This window comes from Dendrobates tinctorius, unplaced genomic scaffold, assembly GCF_039654945.1.
Source record: "Dendrobates tinctorius isolate UK_male_01 unplaced genomic scaffold, ASM3965494v1 ptg000201l, whole genome shotgun sequence".
In the NCBI taxonomy this organism is placed as follows: domain Eukaryota; kingdom Metazoa; phylum Chordata; class Amphibia; order Anura; family Dendrobatidae; genus Dendrobates; species Dendrobates tinctorius.
Window position 1 is genome coordinate 10,462,144 of NW_027361868.1, and position 15,346 is coordinate 10,477,489.

Consider the following 15,346-nt stretch of genomic DNA (forward strand, 5'->3'; position numbering starts at 1 on the left):
TACTGCAGCTCAGTTCTATTCATATTGTATTGAGCAACAGTGGAGCTGTAATACAAGGACCGGCTGCTACAGAATACACTGAGGGGAACTTTGTGTTCGCTAATGTGTCAAAGCCCATCATTAAACTGGGGACCCACCAATCAGGCCGACGACTGGCACCATGCTGGTCTGTCCTTCACCTCCCCCGTTTAGAAAGCAAGGGCCTGTTATAATAAGTGAAGGAGCACTCCTAACAATCACCCAACAAATGAGCAAAACACTTTTTCGCCGGGTGAGATGATCTTTAAAATCAACAGAACGATCATTCTGTGCACATCGATTGGTCTAAACAGGACATTAAATGACCGCTGATCGACGTACATTAATAATATAATGTCATCACAGTGATAAGTTCTAGAACATAATTTCGAGTTGCACTCACCCTTTTACGCAAGTTATAGGTAAGAATAAGGTTTCGGGAAAAGGAGTGGGAAAAGGCAGTGTAGAACTCCAGGACTTTCTGTAAGGCATCTCTCTTTATTACGTGAAGATCACAGTACGTCAGAGCTCTGACATTGGCACATGATGGAGCCAGGGTGGTCTCTTTCCAAAATATGTCTCCAAACACATCACCTTTACCTGCAACAAAAACAAAAGTGTTCTTCAAAACCTGATCACAAATACATACCGATGATAAAAAGGAAAAAACTACTTATAATTCCTGAATCCAAAAATGTAGGGAGGGATGCGTGGATAATAGAAACCCAGCTGGTTACTGGGAAGTACATATCCAGCAATCCCCAAGAAAGAACTTACGAGTCACATTTATTCCATATTCTTTAAACAAAAATAGTGGAATCTAGAAAACAGTAAAAAAAACAGAGTGGATAAAATCATGTGGATGATGAGTTTCGAACCGTTAGGCTACGATTAAGAACCAGTGCGGTTCGAAACTCATCGTGCACATGATTTTGTCCAGAATTTTTTTCACTATGTTTTTAAAGAACATGGAATAAATATGACTTTTAAATTCCTTCTTGGTGATTGTTAAATTTCTTCTAATTGGTACATACCGATGGTGGCCATATTGTAAATCTATGTGAAGTTTAGTTCTAGTGTAGCAAACCATCAGCAATTGGTGACAAATGTCCACATTCCCCATCCACCTCATCTAACCAATTAAGTGCCAAGGTCGCTGTTGACCATAGCATCTAGGGAACTTGCACTAATCGCAGAAGGTTCTATTGGTCCACTGGGTATCTAACAAATGAGAGTTTGGACAATCTAAATCAAATGTGTATGGTCAGTGTAAATTAAGTTCTTTGAAATTGCCCAAGCTTTGTGTGAGAGATGAGGAAAACTAGGGACTGATATGAATGAGGAGATCTCTGTAGAAGATGTTGGTACATTTTAACATATCGACAAGATCAGACCATAAATGTCTGAGAGATGAGGGTTCCCACCACTGAAACCTGCATATTTCTTGACAATGGGGTCCTGTTTTGTGATGTCAGGGATGGAGAAGTGGCGAGACAAGAGTGGCTTTCACCATTAATTTGTGTAGGAGCTCTGCAAACGTGCTCAGAAATTTGGCTTCTTGCATATTTAAATGGATTTTCCAGTACCTTTGTATTGATGACCTATCTATAAGATAGGTCATCATCATCAGATCAGTGGGGCACCCAGAACCCCTGCCGATTCGCTGTCCCCAGTGCCGGCTGAATGTGATCAGTTGCGGAACGGAACAGCACTGCTCTGTCAAATGTATAGTGGCTGCAGCAGTGAACAAATACGGGTGGATGTGCAGAACCCAGCCACTATACAGCTGACGGACTGTGTTGTGCAGCTCCGCAACTGATCACATCCAGCAGCCGACGACACCGGGAACAGCTAATCGGCAGGGATGTCGTGTGTCGCACCCCTACCGATCTGATATTGATGACCTATACTAAGAATAGGCCATCAATATACAGTTGTGTTCAAAAGTTTACATACCCCGGCAGAATTTTTGCTTTCTTGGCCTTTTTTCAGAACATATGAATGATAACACCAAAACTTTTTCTCCACTCATGGTTAGTGGTTGGGTGAAGCCATTTATTGTCAAACTACTGTGTTTTCTCTTTTTAAATCATAATGACAACCCAAAACATCCAAATGACCCTGATCAAAAGATCACATACCCTGGTGATTTTGTCCTGATAACATGCACAGAAGTTGACACAAATGGGTTTGAATGGCTACTAAAGGTAACATCCTCACCTGTGACCTGTTTGCTTGTAATCAGTGTGTGTGCATAAAAGCTGAGTTTCTGGGATCCAGACAGACTCTTGCATCTTTCATAAAGCCACTGACATTTCTGGATTGTGAATCATGGGGAAAGCAAAAGAATTGTCAATGGATCTACGGGAAAAGGTAGTTGAACTGTATTAAACCGTAAAGGGATACAAAACGATATCCAAGGAATCGATAATGCCAGTCAGCAGTGTTCAAATTGAGTAATAAATGGAAAATCAGGGGCTCTGTAAAAACACCACGGTCAGGTAGACCAACTAAAATTTTGTCCACAACTGCCAGGAAAATTGTTCAGGATGCAAAGAAAAACCCACAAATAACATCAGCTGAAATACTGGACTCTCTGAAAACTAGCAGTGTGGCTGTTTCAAGATGCACAATAAGGAGGCACTTGAAGAAAAATGGGCTGCATGGTCGAGTCGCCAGAAGAAAGCCATTACTGTGCAAATGCCACAAAGTATCTCACCTACAATGCACAAAACAGCACAGAGACAAGCCTCAAAACTTCTGGAACAAGGTAATTTGGAGTGATGAGACCAAAATTAAACTTTTTGTCCATAATCATAAACGTTACATTTGGAGAGAGGTCAACAAGGCCTATGATAAAAGGAACACCATTCCTACTGAAAAGCACGGAGGTGGATCGCTGATGTTTTGGTGATGTGTGAGCTACAAAGGCACAAGAAACTTGGTCAAAGTTGAAGGAAAAATGAATGCAGCACGTTATCAGCAAAAACTGCTGCGCATGGGACGTACTTGGACATTCCAACATGACAACGATCCAAACCACAAGGCCAAGTCGACCTGTCATTGGCTACAGCAGAACAAAGTGAAGGTTCTGGAGAGGCCATCTCAGTTTCCTGACCTCAATATCATTGAGCCACTGTGGGGAGATCTCAAGCGCGCAGTTCATGCTAGACAGCCCAGGAATTTACAGGAACTGGAGGCTTATTGCCAAGAAGAGTGGGCAGCTTTACCATCTGAGAAAATAAAGAACCTCATCCACAACTACCACAAAAGACTTCAAGCACACGGTATTAAGAAATTTGGTATGTGAACTTTTGATCAGGGTCATTTGGATGTTTTAGGTTGTCATTATGAAAGGTAACTCACCAAACCCTGACTGATGCACTGGCAGGACGCAGCAGAACCCCATTGTTAAAGGTTTAGGCAGCACAGGTGCATTCCACTGATCAGGACAGCCAGTAACCATTTGTGGTCCGGCTGCCCAGTGGAAATGCACACAGATGAGGCTTGCATAAGGCATAAGTCACACTGATAAATGTGATGCAAAAGTGTCTGAGCAGCCTATTGATCACGCCCATAGTATTAGCAGGCGGGCTGCTCTGCACTATAGATACATGCAACACACAAAGAACCAAGCCAAATATAAAGGGTTCTAGCTGCATCCTGCTGAAAAGTGCAAAAAAGATAAATAGATATGGGGTATTGGTTACTATGCACTGGCAGGACGCAGCAGAACCCCATTGATAAAGGTTTAGGCAGCACAGGTGCATTCCACTGATCAGGACAGCCAGTAACCATCTGTGGTCCGGCTGCCCAGTGGAAATGCACACAGATGAGGCCTGCACAAGGCATAAGTCACACTGATAAATGTGATGCAAAAGTGTCTGAGCAGCCTATTGATCACGCCCATAGTATTAGCAGGCGGACTGCTCTGCACTATAGATACATGCAACACACAAAGAACCAAGCCAAATATAGAGGGTTCTAGCTGCATCCTGCTGAAAAGTGCAAAAAAGATAAATAGATATGGGGTATTGGTTACTATTTTGGCCAAAGCAGATAAGCTCACAACCCAACGTCAAGGGTCCCCAGATATTGTGAGTCCCTAACACTAAATATAAACAAACACTAATCAGAAAAAAATCCATAAAAAATCATTTGAAAGGTAAGGGACTCACAATATCTGGGGACCCTTGACGTTGGGTTGTGAGCTTATCTGCTTTGGCCAAAATAGTAACCAATACCCCATATCTATTTATCTTTTTTGCACTTTTCAGCAGGATGCAGCTAGAACCCTCTATATTTGGCTTGGTTCTTTGTGTGTTGCATGTATCTATAGTGCAGAGCAGTCCGCCTGCTAATACTATGGGCGTGATCAATAGGCTGCTCTGACACTTTTGCATCACATTTATCAGTGTGACTTATGCCTTGTGCAGGCCTCATCTGTGTGCATTTCCACTGGGCAGCCGGACCACAGATGGTTACTGGCTGTCCTGATCAGTGGAATGCACCTGTGCTGCCTAAACCTTTATCAATGGGGTTCTGCTGCGTCCTGCCAGTGCATAGTAACCAATACCCCATATCTATTTATCTTTTTTGCACTTTTCAGCAGGATGCAGCTAGAACCCTTTATATTTGGCTTGGTTCTTTGTGTGTTGCATGTATCTATAGTGCAGAGCAGCCCGCCTGCTAATACTATGGGCGTGATCAATAGGCTGCTCAGACACTTTTGCATCACATTTATCAGTGTGACTTATGCCTTATGCAAGCCTCATCTGTGTGCATTTCCACTGGGCAGCCGGACCACAAATGGTTACTGGCTGTCCTGATCAGTGGAATGCACCTGTGCTGCCTAAACCTTTATCAATGGGGTTCTGCTGCGTCCTGCCAGTGCATCAGTCAGGGTTTGGTGAGTTACCTTTCAAATGATTTTTTAAGGTTGTCATTATGACTTAAAAAGAGAAAACACAGTAGTTTCTCAATAAATGGCTTTACCCCACCACTAACCATGAGTGGAGTAAAAGTTTTGGTGTTATCATTCATATTCTTTGAAAAAAGGCCAAGAAGGCAAAAATTCTGCTGGGGTAGGTAAACTTTTGAGCACAACTGTAAAAGTACTGAACAACCCCTTTAAATTCCTAGAGGAGCATTGTGTAGCTTCTAAGTCTTCTTATGCAGACTTGCCACGCTTCATAAGGAGATAATTTACCCCTTAGATCCACTATCAGTGTCCTTTTATTTAGTTAAATCAGCGCTACTGCTTTGCACTGATGAGGGGCAAACACCCCAAAACATGTGTCTGCAAATGCAGTTTCTGGTTTGGCTTCTTATCCTGTCATGTGTAATTGTTTCTTCCAGTAGTTAGGCGCTAGAGTTCCTGACCTACTCCTCTCTGAAGAAGCTTCTTGCATATTGGAACTCCTATAGAAATTGTCACCTCTCTGGACTTTCTGCTGATATGTCATAACTGTTCCAGATGGGTATACGCCCTTAAGGGCCAGAAAATGATAATGTTTTTTGATAAATACGCGCCAGAGCATGGATTCCTAAAAAGTCAGTATCCCCCTGAGTGCACTTAAGTCAATCATTAATTCTGAGTGACAGTCACAAGTTATTGCATTGATTTGTATAGATCGTTACTGTGGATGTGATGGGTTTGCATCGCCTAATAGTTGCATCCATCTGTCATTGCTACATCAAAAACACATTAACTTGCAAACATTGTGCATTTCAAATGCAAAAAATACACTCCACTAACATAAACAAATATTTCTTTGCTATGGAAACACTCAGCTCTCAGTGATGGTTGGACGACATCTCAGACTTTGTCCTTTTTTTTTAAAAGAATACATAAATTAATTATCATCTTCTGCTTTATAAATGTTTGTTTAAACATCTGACGTTATTTGCTGACTGGAAGGCACAGATGTAATGAATGGTATTTACCGTCTAATGACAAGTAACGTCCTAATCAGCATTAGCACTCATGTCAACCGCGGCGGGTTTTACATGAGAGCTGTGTACGGTTCAAAACGAGCAGCTGGACAGGAGTGTTTCATGTCAGCCATGCAGAAGCGCCTTTCAGAAGCTGCATCATTTGTCTTGCATGTCAGGTATGATGACAGCTCTATAGTTGTCAGATTCATGATTACTATTACAAAGAAGTGTGCAAAAATATATATATTTAAAAAAAAACACATGCACTGTGTCAGGTAGACAGAGGTATTTAAATTTCTGGATATTGGAGATTTTTCTTTTAGTGTTATGAAAAAAGATGCTTGTCTCATAAGCCAGGAAGTACATTTTACTGTGACCCACAAGCCTTGGTTTCAGGATTTTAGTTTAGTAGCAAAATTAGGACAGGGGGGTATAAAACTTCCCACGATCACGGTGGTAACTCCCACGCATTCCCAGCACTGTGCTACTCACTTTATTCACTGCTGTGCTCCTTCCTGTGACAGGCCACCTTGCTGAGCACCTCATAAAGTACTTCCAATACTGTTGCATATTCTTGCTGTTTCCGCTTAACTAGGGAGACACAGCCAGATCCTGCAGGATTTGGTTTCCCCAGCCTATCTCCAGTCAGCTGTAAGGAGTAGCAAGAGTGGACCCTCTGGGTCGCGGTACCGGGATCCCTGGGGCGAGCTGGCCAGGTGGAGCCGACCTCTAAACAGGGACCGTTAGGAGCAGGCCCGAAGGAGCCGAATACTGCGACAGCTGATACCAAGAGGGGCGGCTCAGGTGCGGATGACACAACAAGGCAGAAGGTCAGGAACGACCGGAGTCAGGAGCGACTGGAGTCAGAAGTGAACGGAGTCAGGAGCGACCAGAGTAAGGAATTGACTGGAGTCAGGAGCGACCAGAGTCAGGAGCGACCAGAGTCAGCGAACAGAGTCAGGAGCGACTGGAGTCAGCGAACACAGTCGGGAGTGACCAGAATCAGGGGCCAGAATACCGTACAGGAAGGCACACGATAATCAGGCGCCTCCATGAGGGAGAAGCCGACTGATATAACCTGTGCTGAAGCTTGATTGGTGATCACTCCACAGGGATGGTGCAGAAGGGGTTAAGTGAGGGGAAGAGCGCGCGCCCCTGGCCTAAGGCGCATGCCTGGAACAGGAGCAGAGGAGGAGGAGGAACCATCATTCTGGGCTGCAGGAAGGGAGACCGGGGGTACCGAGCGGCGGCCGGAGCAGTGAGCTGGGAGCCGAGGGGGGACCCAGGGAGCAGGAGCGGGGAGAGCGGGACCCAGCCTGACAGGTGATGCTGACCCCGACCTGACAGGCGGCGCCGGTACCGACCTGACAGGCGGCGCTGGTGTGACAGTACCCCCCCTTTATGTCTCCTCCTTCTGAGATTGGCCAAGAATCTGTCCATGATGCGTGGAGCATCAACATTCTCTCGCGGTTCCCAAGACCTCTCCTCAGGACTGAACCCTTTCCATCGATGAGGAAAAAGGTCTTACCCCTAACTTTTTTCATGGCTAAAATATCTCTAACTTCAAAGACGTCATCGGCCCCTACTGGCTGAGGAACAACAGGAGGCGCAGGGCAGAACTGATTGAGGATGACCGGTTTCAGGAGCGAGACATAGAAGGCGTTATGGACCCAGAGAGAAGCAGGCAGCCTCAATCTATAGGCCGTATTATTGATGCGTCCAAGAATCTCGAAGGGGCTGATGTACCAGGGACCCAGCTTATAAGAAGGGATATTGAAGCGGATGTGCTTGGTCAACAGCCAAACCTTGTCTCCTAGATGGAACGGTGGGAGATCCCTCCCCCTCTTGTCGGCATGTCTTTTCACCCGGGCCGCGGCTTGTATGAGAGCCTCCTTGGTCTTCCTCCAGACTTGGGAAAACTCTTGGGAGAGGGCATCAACGGTGGGTACGCCAGAGGATGAAGATACTGGAAGAGGTACCCCTGGGTTTTGAACGGAGACCACAACAAACGGAGACTTGGTGGTGGATTCATTGGAGTGATTGTTATGGGCGAACTCTGCCCACGGTAGAAGATCAACCCAATTGTCTTGATGGGCGTTAGAGAAGTTCCGCAGGTAGGAGGTCAAGACTTGGTTGACCCGTTCGACTTGCCTGTTGGCCTGTGGGTGATAAGCGGAAGAGAAATCCAGAGATATGCCCAAGAGTTTACAGAGCGCTCTCCAGAAGCAGGAGGTAAACTGTACCCCGCGGTCAGACACGATTCGCTGAGGTTGCCCATGTAATCTGAAAATTTTAGCCAATTCAGGAGCCGTGGGCAAGCCAGGTAACGGAACAAAACGGGCCATTTTGGAAAACCGATCGACTACTACCAGAATAGTCGTGCTTCTGGAAGAGCAGGGTAAGTCGGTAACAAAATCTATGGCGATGTGTTGCCAAGGAGCTTCGGGAATAGGCAACGGCTGAAGGAGGCCGGAGGACAAGCTTCAAGGTACCTTGTTCCTGTCGCAAATTGAGCAGGAGGCCACGAAGTCTAACATGTCTTGGCAGAGAGAAGGCCACCAGTAATAACGGGAAACCAGAGCAAGGGTCTTCTTGATGCCAACATGTCCAGCGATCCTGGAGGAGTGACCCCAGCATAGTACTTCTACCATTTTGCCTTGCGGGACGAGGGTCTTGACAGGCGGCACAAAATGAAGACTCACAGGGGCTACCGTGATAAACCGGGCTGGATCGATAACATGCGACAGAGCCTCCTCCACTTCGGGTGCCTGCAGGGACAGGGAGAGTGCATCTGCTTTGGTATTTTTGTCACTGGGTCAGAAGTGGAGCTCAAAGTCGAAGTGAGAGAAACACAATGACCACCTGGCTTGTCTGGAGTTGAGTCTTTGAGCCGACTGGAGGTAGGCCAAGTTTTTGTGGTCAGTGAATATTGTGAAGGGATGGACTGCCCCTTCCAGGAGATAATGCCACTCCTCCAGCGCCATCTTTATGGCCAGCCCAGCAACTCTCGATCCCCAATCGTGTAGTTACATTCTGCGGGTGAAAAGGACTTGGAGAAGAACCTGCACGGAGCCAAGCGCCCAGTAGACGTCTTTTGGGAAAGGATCACCCCAGCCCCTGTAGAAAATGCGTCTACCTCCAAGACGAAGGGCTTGCCGACCTCTGGCCGATGCAAAACCGGAGCCGTTGCAAAGGCCCGCTTCAGGGAGAGAAATGCGTCTTCAGCTTCCGAGGGCCAGATGTTCGGTCTTGCTCCCTTCCAGGTAAGGGCAACAATAGGCTTGGTTAACGCGGAGAAGTGCGGGACGAATTGCCTGTAGTAATTTGCGAAGCCCAAGAATCGTTGAATGGCTTTCACTCTTATAGGTCGCAGCCATTTGAGCACCGCGGACAATTTCTCTGGGTCCATTCGCAACCCTGAATCTGTGATAACATACCCCAAGAAGGGTAGGGAGGTCTGTTCACACAGGCATTTCTCTATCTTGGCATACAGTCAATTCTCCTGCAAGCGTTGCAAGACCAGGCGAACACTCTTCCTGTGAGAGGACAGGTCTGGTGAAAAGATGAGGATGTCTTCTAAATACACCACGAGGCACGAGTACAGAAGATCCCAGATGACGTCGTTAACAAATTCTTGGAAGACCGCTGGGGCGTTACAAAGTCCAAAGGGCATGACCAGATATTCGTAATGGCCATCCCGCGTGTTGAAGGTGGTCTTCCACTCATCTCCAGCATGTATTCGGACCAAATTGTATGCTCCCCGTAGATCCAGTTTAGTAATGATCCGGGCCCCATGCAGGCGGTCAAACAGTTCGGGGATAAGTGGTAAAGGATACCTATTCTTGACCGTGATGTTATTTAAGCCTCAATAGTTAAAGGAAGGTCGAAGGGATCCATCCTTCTTTCGAACAAAGAAAAACCCGGCCCCTGCTGGAGAAGACGATTTCCAGATAAAGCCCCTGGCCAAGTTCTCCCGGATGTACTCCGTCATGGCTGAGGTTTCTGCAGGCGACAACGGGTATATTCTTCCCCTAGGGGGAGTAGCTCCAGGAACTAGCTCTATTGGGCAATCGTAGGCCCGATGCGGAGGAAGGGTCTCAGCTTCCTTCTAGTCGAAGACATCCTCAAACGAATGGTAGGCCACGGGAAGCCCAGGAAGATCCATGGGCGCTTGGTGCAGACTGGTACGGGTAACAGGCAGCAGACAACGTTCTTGGCAAGAGTGACCCCAGCGAAGAACTTCCCTGGAATGCCAAGCAAGGACTGGCTCATGCGACCTGAGCCAGGGCAGGCCAAGGAGCAGAGCGTGGGACAAGTTAGGCAAAACATAAAAAGCAATTCTCTCCCAGTGTAGGGCTCCGATCATCTGCATCTCCAGCTCGAGAGTGACCGCGGTGACGGGAACAGGTAATGGCTTGCCATCCACCGAGGTGATCACACGCGGTTCTTCCAGGGTGACAACAGGAATCCGAAACTTGTCCACCTCATCCATCCGAATGAAGTTGCCCACCGCACCCGAGTCCACATACGCCTCCACAGATCTACGCCCCCAACCTAGGAGAATTAATGCTGAGATAGGAAGAGGTAGAGAGGGAACAGAGTCACCTAGGGAAGCCTCTCTTGTCTGACCTAGGCGGAGGAGTTTCCCGGCCTCTCCGCACAGGAACGCAGAAAGTGGTTGGTTCCACCACAATAGAGGCATAAACCTTGCTCTAATCTTTCCCTGCGCCACAGCTCCGATAGCTTAACGCGATCCACCTGCATGGGCTCCGGGGCAGAACTACTGGCAGGCTTGGTCGAAAGAGGGGTAGGGGCTGGGTTAAATCTAGACGGGCTCTCTCTCTCTGAGTGTCTTGCGGGAGCGTTCCTGGAACCGCAAGTCAATACGAGTAGCCAGGGATATAAGGTCCTCTAAAGAGGTGGGGGTGTTCCGACCAGTAAGCTCGTCCTTGATTGTCCCCGAAAGCCCCCTCCAAAAAGCCCCTACCAATGCCTCATTATTCCACCCAAGCTCCGAGGCCAGTGTCCGGAAGCAAATAGCGTACTGTCCCACGGTAAGAGTTCCTTGACGGAGATTGAAAAGGGACTCCGTGGTGGAGGTCAGATGCCCAGGCTCATCAAAGACCTGGCGAAAGGTGTCCAGGAAGTCTTGCATGCTGGATACCACTGGATCATCCCGTTCCCACAGGGGGTTCACCCAAGCCAAGGCCCCCCCCTCGAGATGGGACACGATAAATGCCACCTTAGCCCTATCAGACGGGTACTGCTTGGGGAGCAGCTCGAAATGTAGGCGGCACTGATTGAGAAACCCCCGGCACAATTTGGGATCCCCGCTACACCTTGGAGGCTTCCCCAAACGTGGCGGTGGGTGAGATGCAGGGTTGTGGGGTGGGGCAGAGGCTGCTGCAGAAGACTGCAGGGACTGCAAACGGTCATCAACAGACCCCATGTAATTAAGAATATGGGACTGTGTATCACGCTGCTGCACGAGCTCCTGCTGGAGTCCCGCCAGCAGAGGGGCGCTCCCTGGATCGGAGGTTTGAATGGCAGATAACCGAGTGTCCATGGACTTCATAAAAGCCATAATCCGGGTTTGGTTCTCCCGCAAAAAGAGTAATTCTTTTTGCGTGGCTGCCGAGGCACCAGCGGGATCCATGGCCTGATTACACTGTAAGGAGTATCAAGAGTGGACCCTCTGGGTCGCGGTACCGGGATCCCTGGGGCAAGCTGGCCAGGTGGAGCCGACCCCTATACAGGGACCGTTAGGAGCAGGCCCGAAGGAGTCGAATACCGCGACAGCTGATACCAAGAGGGGTGGCTCAGGTGCGGATGACACAACAGGGCAGAAGGTCAGGAGCGACCGGAGTCAGGAACGACCGGAGTCAGGAGCGACTGGAGTCAGGAGCGACTGGAGTCAGGAGCGACTGATGTCAGGAGCGAACGGAGTCAGGAGCGACCGGAGTCAGGAGCGACCGGAGTCAGGAGTGACCAGAGTCAGGAGTGACCGGAGTCAGGAGTGACCGGAGTCAGGAGCGACCGGAGTCAGGAGCGACCGGAGTCAGGAGCGACCAGAGTCAGGAGCGACCAGAGTCAGGAGCGACCAGAGTCAGGAGCGACCAGAGTCAGGAGCGACCAGAGTCAGGAGCGAATGGAGTCAGCTAACAGAGTCAGGAGCGACCAGAGTCAGGGGCCAGAATACCGTACAGGAAGGCACACGATAATCAGGCGCCGCCATGAGGGAGGAGCCACCTGATATACCCTGTGCTGGAGCTTGATTGGTGATCGCTCCACAGGGACGGTGCAGAAGGGGTTAAGTGAGGGGAAGAGTGCGTGCCCGTGGCCTAAGGCGCATATCTGGAACAGGATCAGAGGAGGAGGAGGAACCATCGTGCTGGGCTGGAGGAAGGGAGACCGAGGGTACCAAGCGGCGGCCGGAGCTGTGAGCAGGGAGCCGAGGGGGGACCCAGGGAGCAGGAGCAGGGAGAGCAGGACCCGGCCTGACAGGTGACGCCGGCCCCGACCTGACAGGCGGTGCTGGTACCGACCTGACAGGTGGCGCCGGCGTGACACCAGCAGAGGATATAATAGTCTGCTCCTCCTCCTGTTCCCTGCCTAACCTTAGGTTTCTGTCCTTCTCCAGCAGTCAGTCTAGTGTTTTTGTCTAGTCTCTCCAGTTTCTGACCTGGCTCGTTTACCCGTTCTGTCTGACTTCTGCACTCCTGACCTCAGCTTAGTTTTGTAAACCTGTGCTGCCTGCCCAAACCTTGAACCATCTCACCACACTTCTGTCTTCGCCCTTCTATGTGCCGATTTCCTGCTTTGAGTCAGCTGCTGCAAGTTTGGAACACCTGGTTATTACCTGCGGCCAAGCCAATCCTCACCACCAGAGGCTCCAGCAAAAACCAGGTAGTAAATTAGTCACGGCTCTCTAGGGTACACCCACCCTTGGCGTAGTGGTCCTCACTCACCGACGTCACACTCCTTTTTTACAGTTTGTGAAAAATTTAAATAAAAATGCTTTTTATTAAGGAGCTGTTACTGCAGTGTATCACAGATTCACAGTCACACTGACTCTGCAGGTCCAGCACTTCCCTATCACTTGAATCTTTGGATTATTATTCACAGACTTAGACTAACACTCCCACTTTTAATGTGTTTCTGAACTGCAGTACCATACCACAATAAAATTAGGCCTTATTCTTTCCCTATGTGGAACGAACTGTGTGCTTTGACCTCCTTCCTACCTCTACACTGTAAGGCTATGTGCCCACTTGGCGATTCTGAAGCAGAATAAACCTGAGCAGAATCGCACACCCTGCTCCCGGGAAAGTGCATGCGTTTTTTTACGCGCTTTTGTAAGCGTTTGTCAAGCATTTTTGCATGCATTTTCCTAAGTGTTTTTGCCAATATAATTGATGGTATGTGGAATCGGGCGCGATTCCGCAAAATTAATGGACATGCTGCGTTTTTAATCGCTAAGCGTTTCCGCAGCGGTTAAGAACACACCATTGGCACAACATGTACGTTTTTCATTAAAAATCCATGGAATGCTTTTCTTAAGCGTTTCTGCAACAGAATCGCTTGTCTAAAAGCGCTGCAGAAATGCTTAAAAACGCTACGTGGGCACACAGCCTAAAAGACTAAAATGGCGCTGATTTGCCGGCACTCGATCTTTTATGGTGGCTGTGGTAGCTGATTGGCAGCGCTACAACCAAAGTGATGTGATATCTTCAGGGCATTATTGCTGCACCTGACGTCTAACCCGCTGCCTGAGTCTTCAGCTGTGTGTGAAATGGTACCAAGCATTTTTATTTTTTCATCCTTGCAAATCGAATAGCAAAGTGTTCAAATTCATGGGGACCTGCGAAATTAAAGAAATTCGACACAAACTCGATTTCTCCTTTGATCAATACGCTCATCTCTAGAGGATACATTGTAGTTAGCTCGAACTTACAATGTAGATTTTAGGGAAAATTCTGTTTAATTTGTCATCATATCTTCAAAGTAGTCAAGGCTCTTTTTTCTGATACAGAGCTCCAAATCCTCTGCAGAGGAAGAGTTAATGCTCCAGATAAATATAAATCTCTGATAGCTTTAAAGATACACAATCTGATAGAGCCGCTGTATATAGATTAAATGAATAGTCTTCACGAGCTTGCAGTAAAAGTCGCAGCATATATTAAACGTCAGCAGCCAATGCTCCCTCTGCTGTTATAAATTAATGCATCATGCGGTAAGGTAGATAGCTGGAGCTAGGAGGGGAGGATAGTATGTCTACAGACACATCCTAGAGCAGAGAGCTGACCTGCATTTGTCCTACCTCCTCTCTTCTGCCATTCTGATAAGGCAAGGTAGTAATATGCGCATGTGTGTAACTGTGTGTAATGTGTATATGTGTGTGTGATGTGTATATGTGTGAATAATGTGCATGCATGCGAAATGTTCATATGAGTATGTAATGTGTATGTGCATGTATAATATATGTATGCATAGTGTGTAATGTGTATATGAATGTATATATATAATACAATTACGCAATAGACTGACAATTAATGGAGGAGTTTGCAGCTATTTCCACTACTAAGCCAATTATTGGGGAACTCACAGTGACCATATTGTGTCTATACAACCAATTACAACGCATGGAATATATATATATATACAGTGCCTACAAGTAGTATTCAACCCCCTGCAGATTTAGCAGGTTTGATAAGATGCAAATTAGTTAGAGCCTTCAAACTTCACACAAGAGCAGGATTTATTAACAGATGCATAAATCTTACAAACCAAAAAGTTATGTTGCTCAGTTAAATTTTAATCAATTTTAAACATAAAAGTGTGGGTCAATTATTATTCAACCCCTAGGTTTAATATTTTGTGGAATAACCCTTGTTTGCAATTACAGCTAATAATCGTCTTTTATAAGACCTGATCAGGCCGGCACAGGTCTCTGGAGTTATCTTGGCCCACTCCTCCATGCAGATCTTCTCCAAGTTATCTAGGTTCTTTGGGTGTCTCATGTGGACTTTAATCTTGAGCTCCTTCCACAAGTTTTCAATTGGGTTAAGGTCAGGAGACTGACTAGGCCACTCCAACACCTTGATTTTTTGCCTCTTGAACCAGGCCTTGGTTTTCTTGGCTGTGTGCTTTGGGTCGTTGTCTTGTTGGAAGATGAAATGACGACCCATCTTAAGATCCTTGATGGAGGAGCGGAGGTTCTTGGCCAAAATCTCCAGGTAGGCCGTGCTATCCATCTTCCCATGGATGCGCACCAGATGGCCAGGCCCCTTGGCTGAGAAACAGCCCCACAGCATGATGCTGCCACCACCATGCTTGACTGTAGGGATGGTATTCTTGGGGTCGTATGCAGTGCCATCCAGTCTCCAAAAGT

At 47.4% G+C, this 15,346-nt stretch overlaps 1 protein-coding gene across 2 annotated transcripts in view; it reads right to left on the reverse strand.

The window, feature by feature from the left end:
- Positions 1-15,346, reverse strand: part of KCNH1 (potassium voltage-gated channel subfamily H member 1) — a 386,099-nt gene that overhangs the window by 109,892 nt on the left and 260,861 nt on the right. For both annotated transcript variants that reach the window (XM_073553403.1, XM_073553402.1), the window contains one exon: positions 422-618. In XM_073553403.1, coding sequence (XP_073409504.1) covers positions 422-618 — 197 coding nt within the window. The remainder of the gene's footprint in view (positions 1-421; positions 619-15,346) is intronic.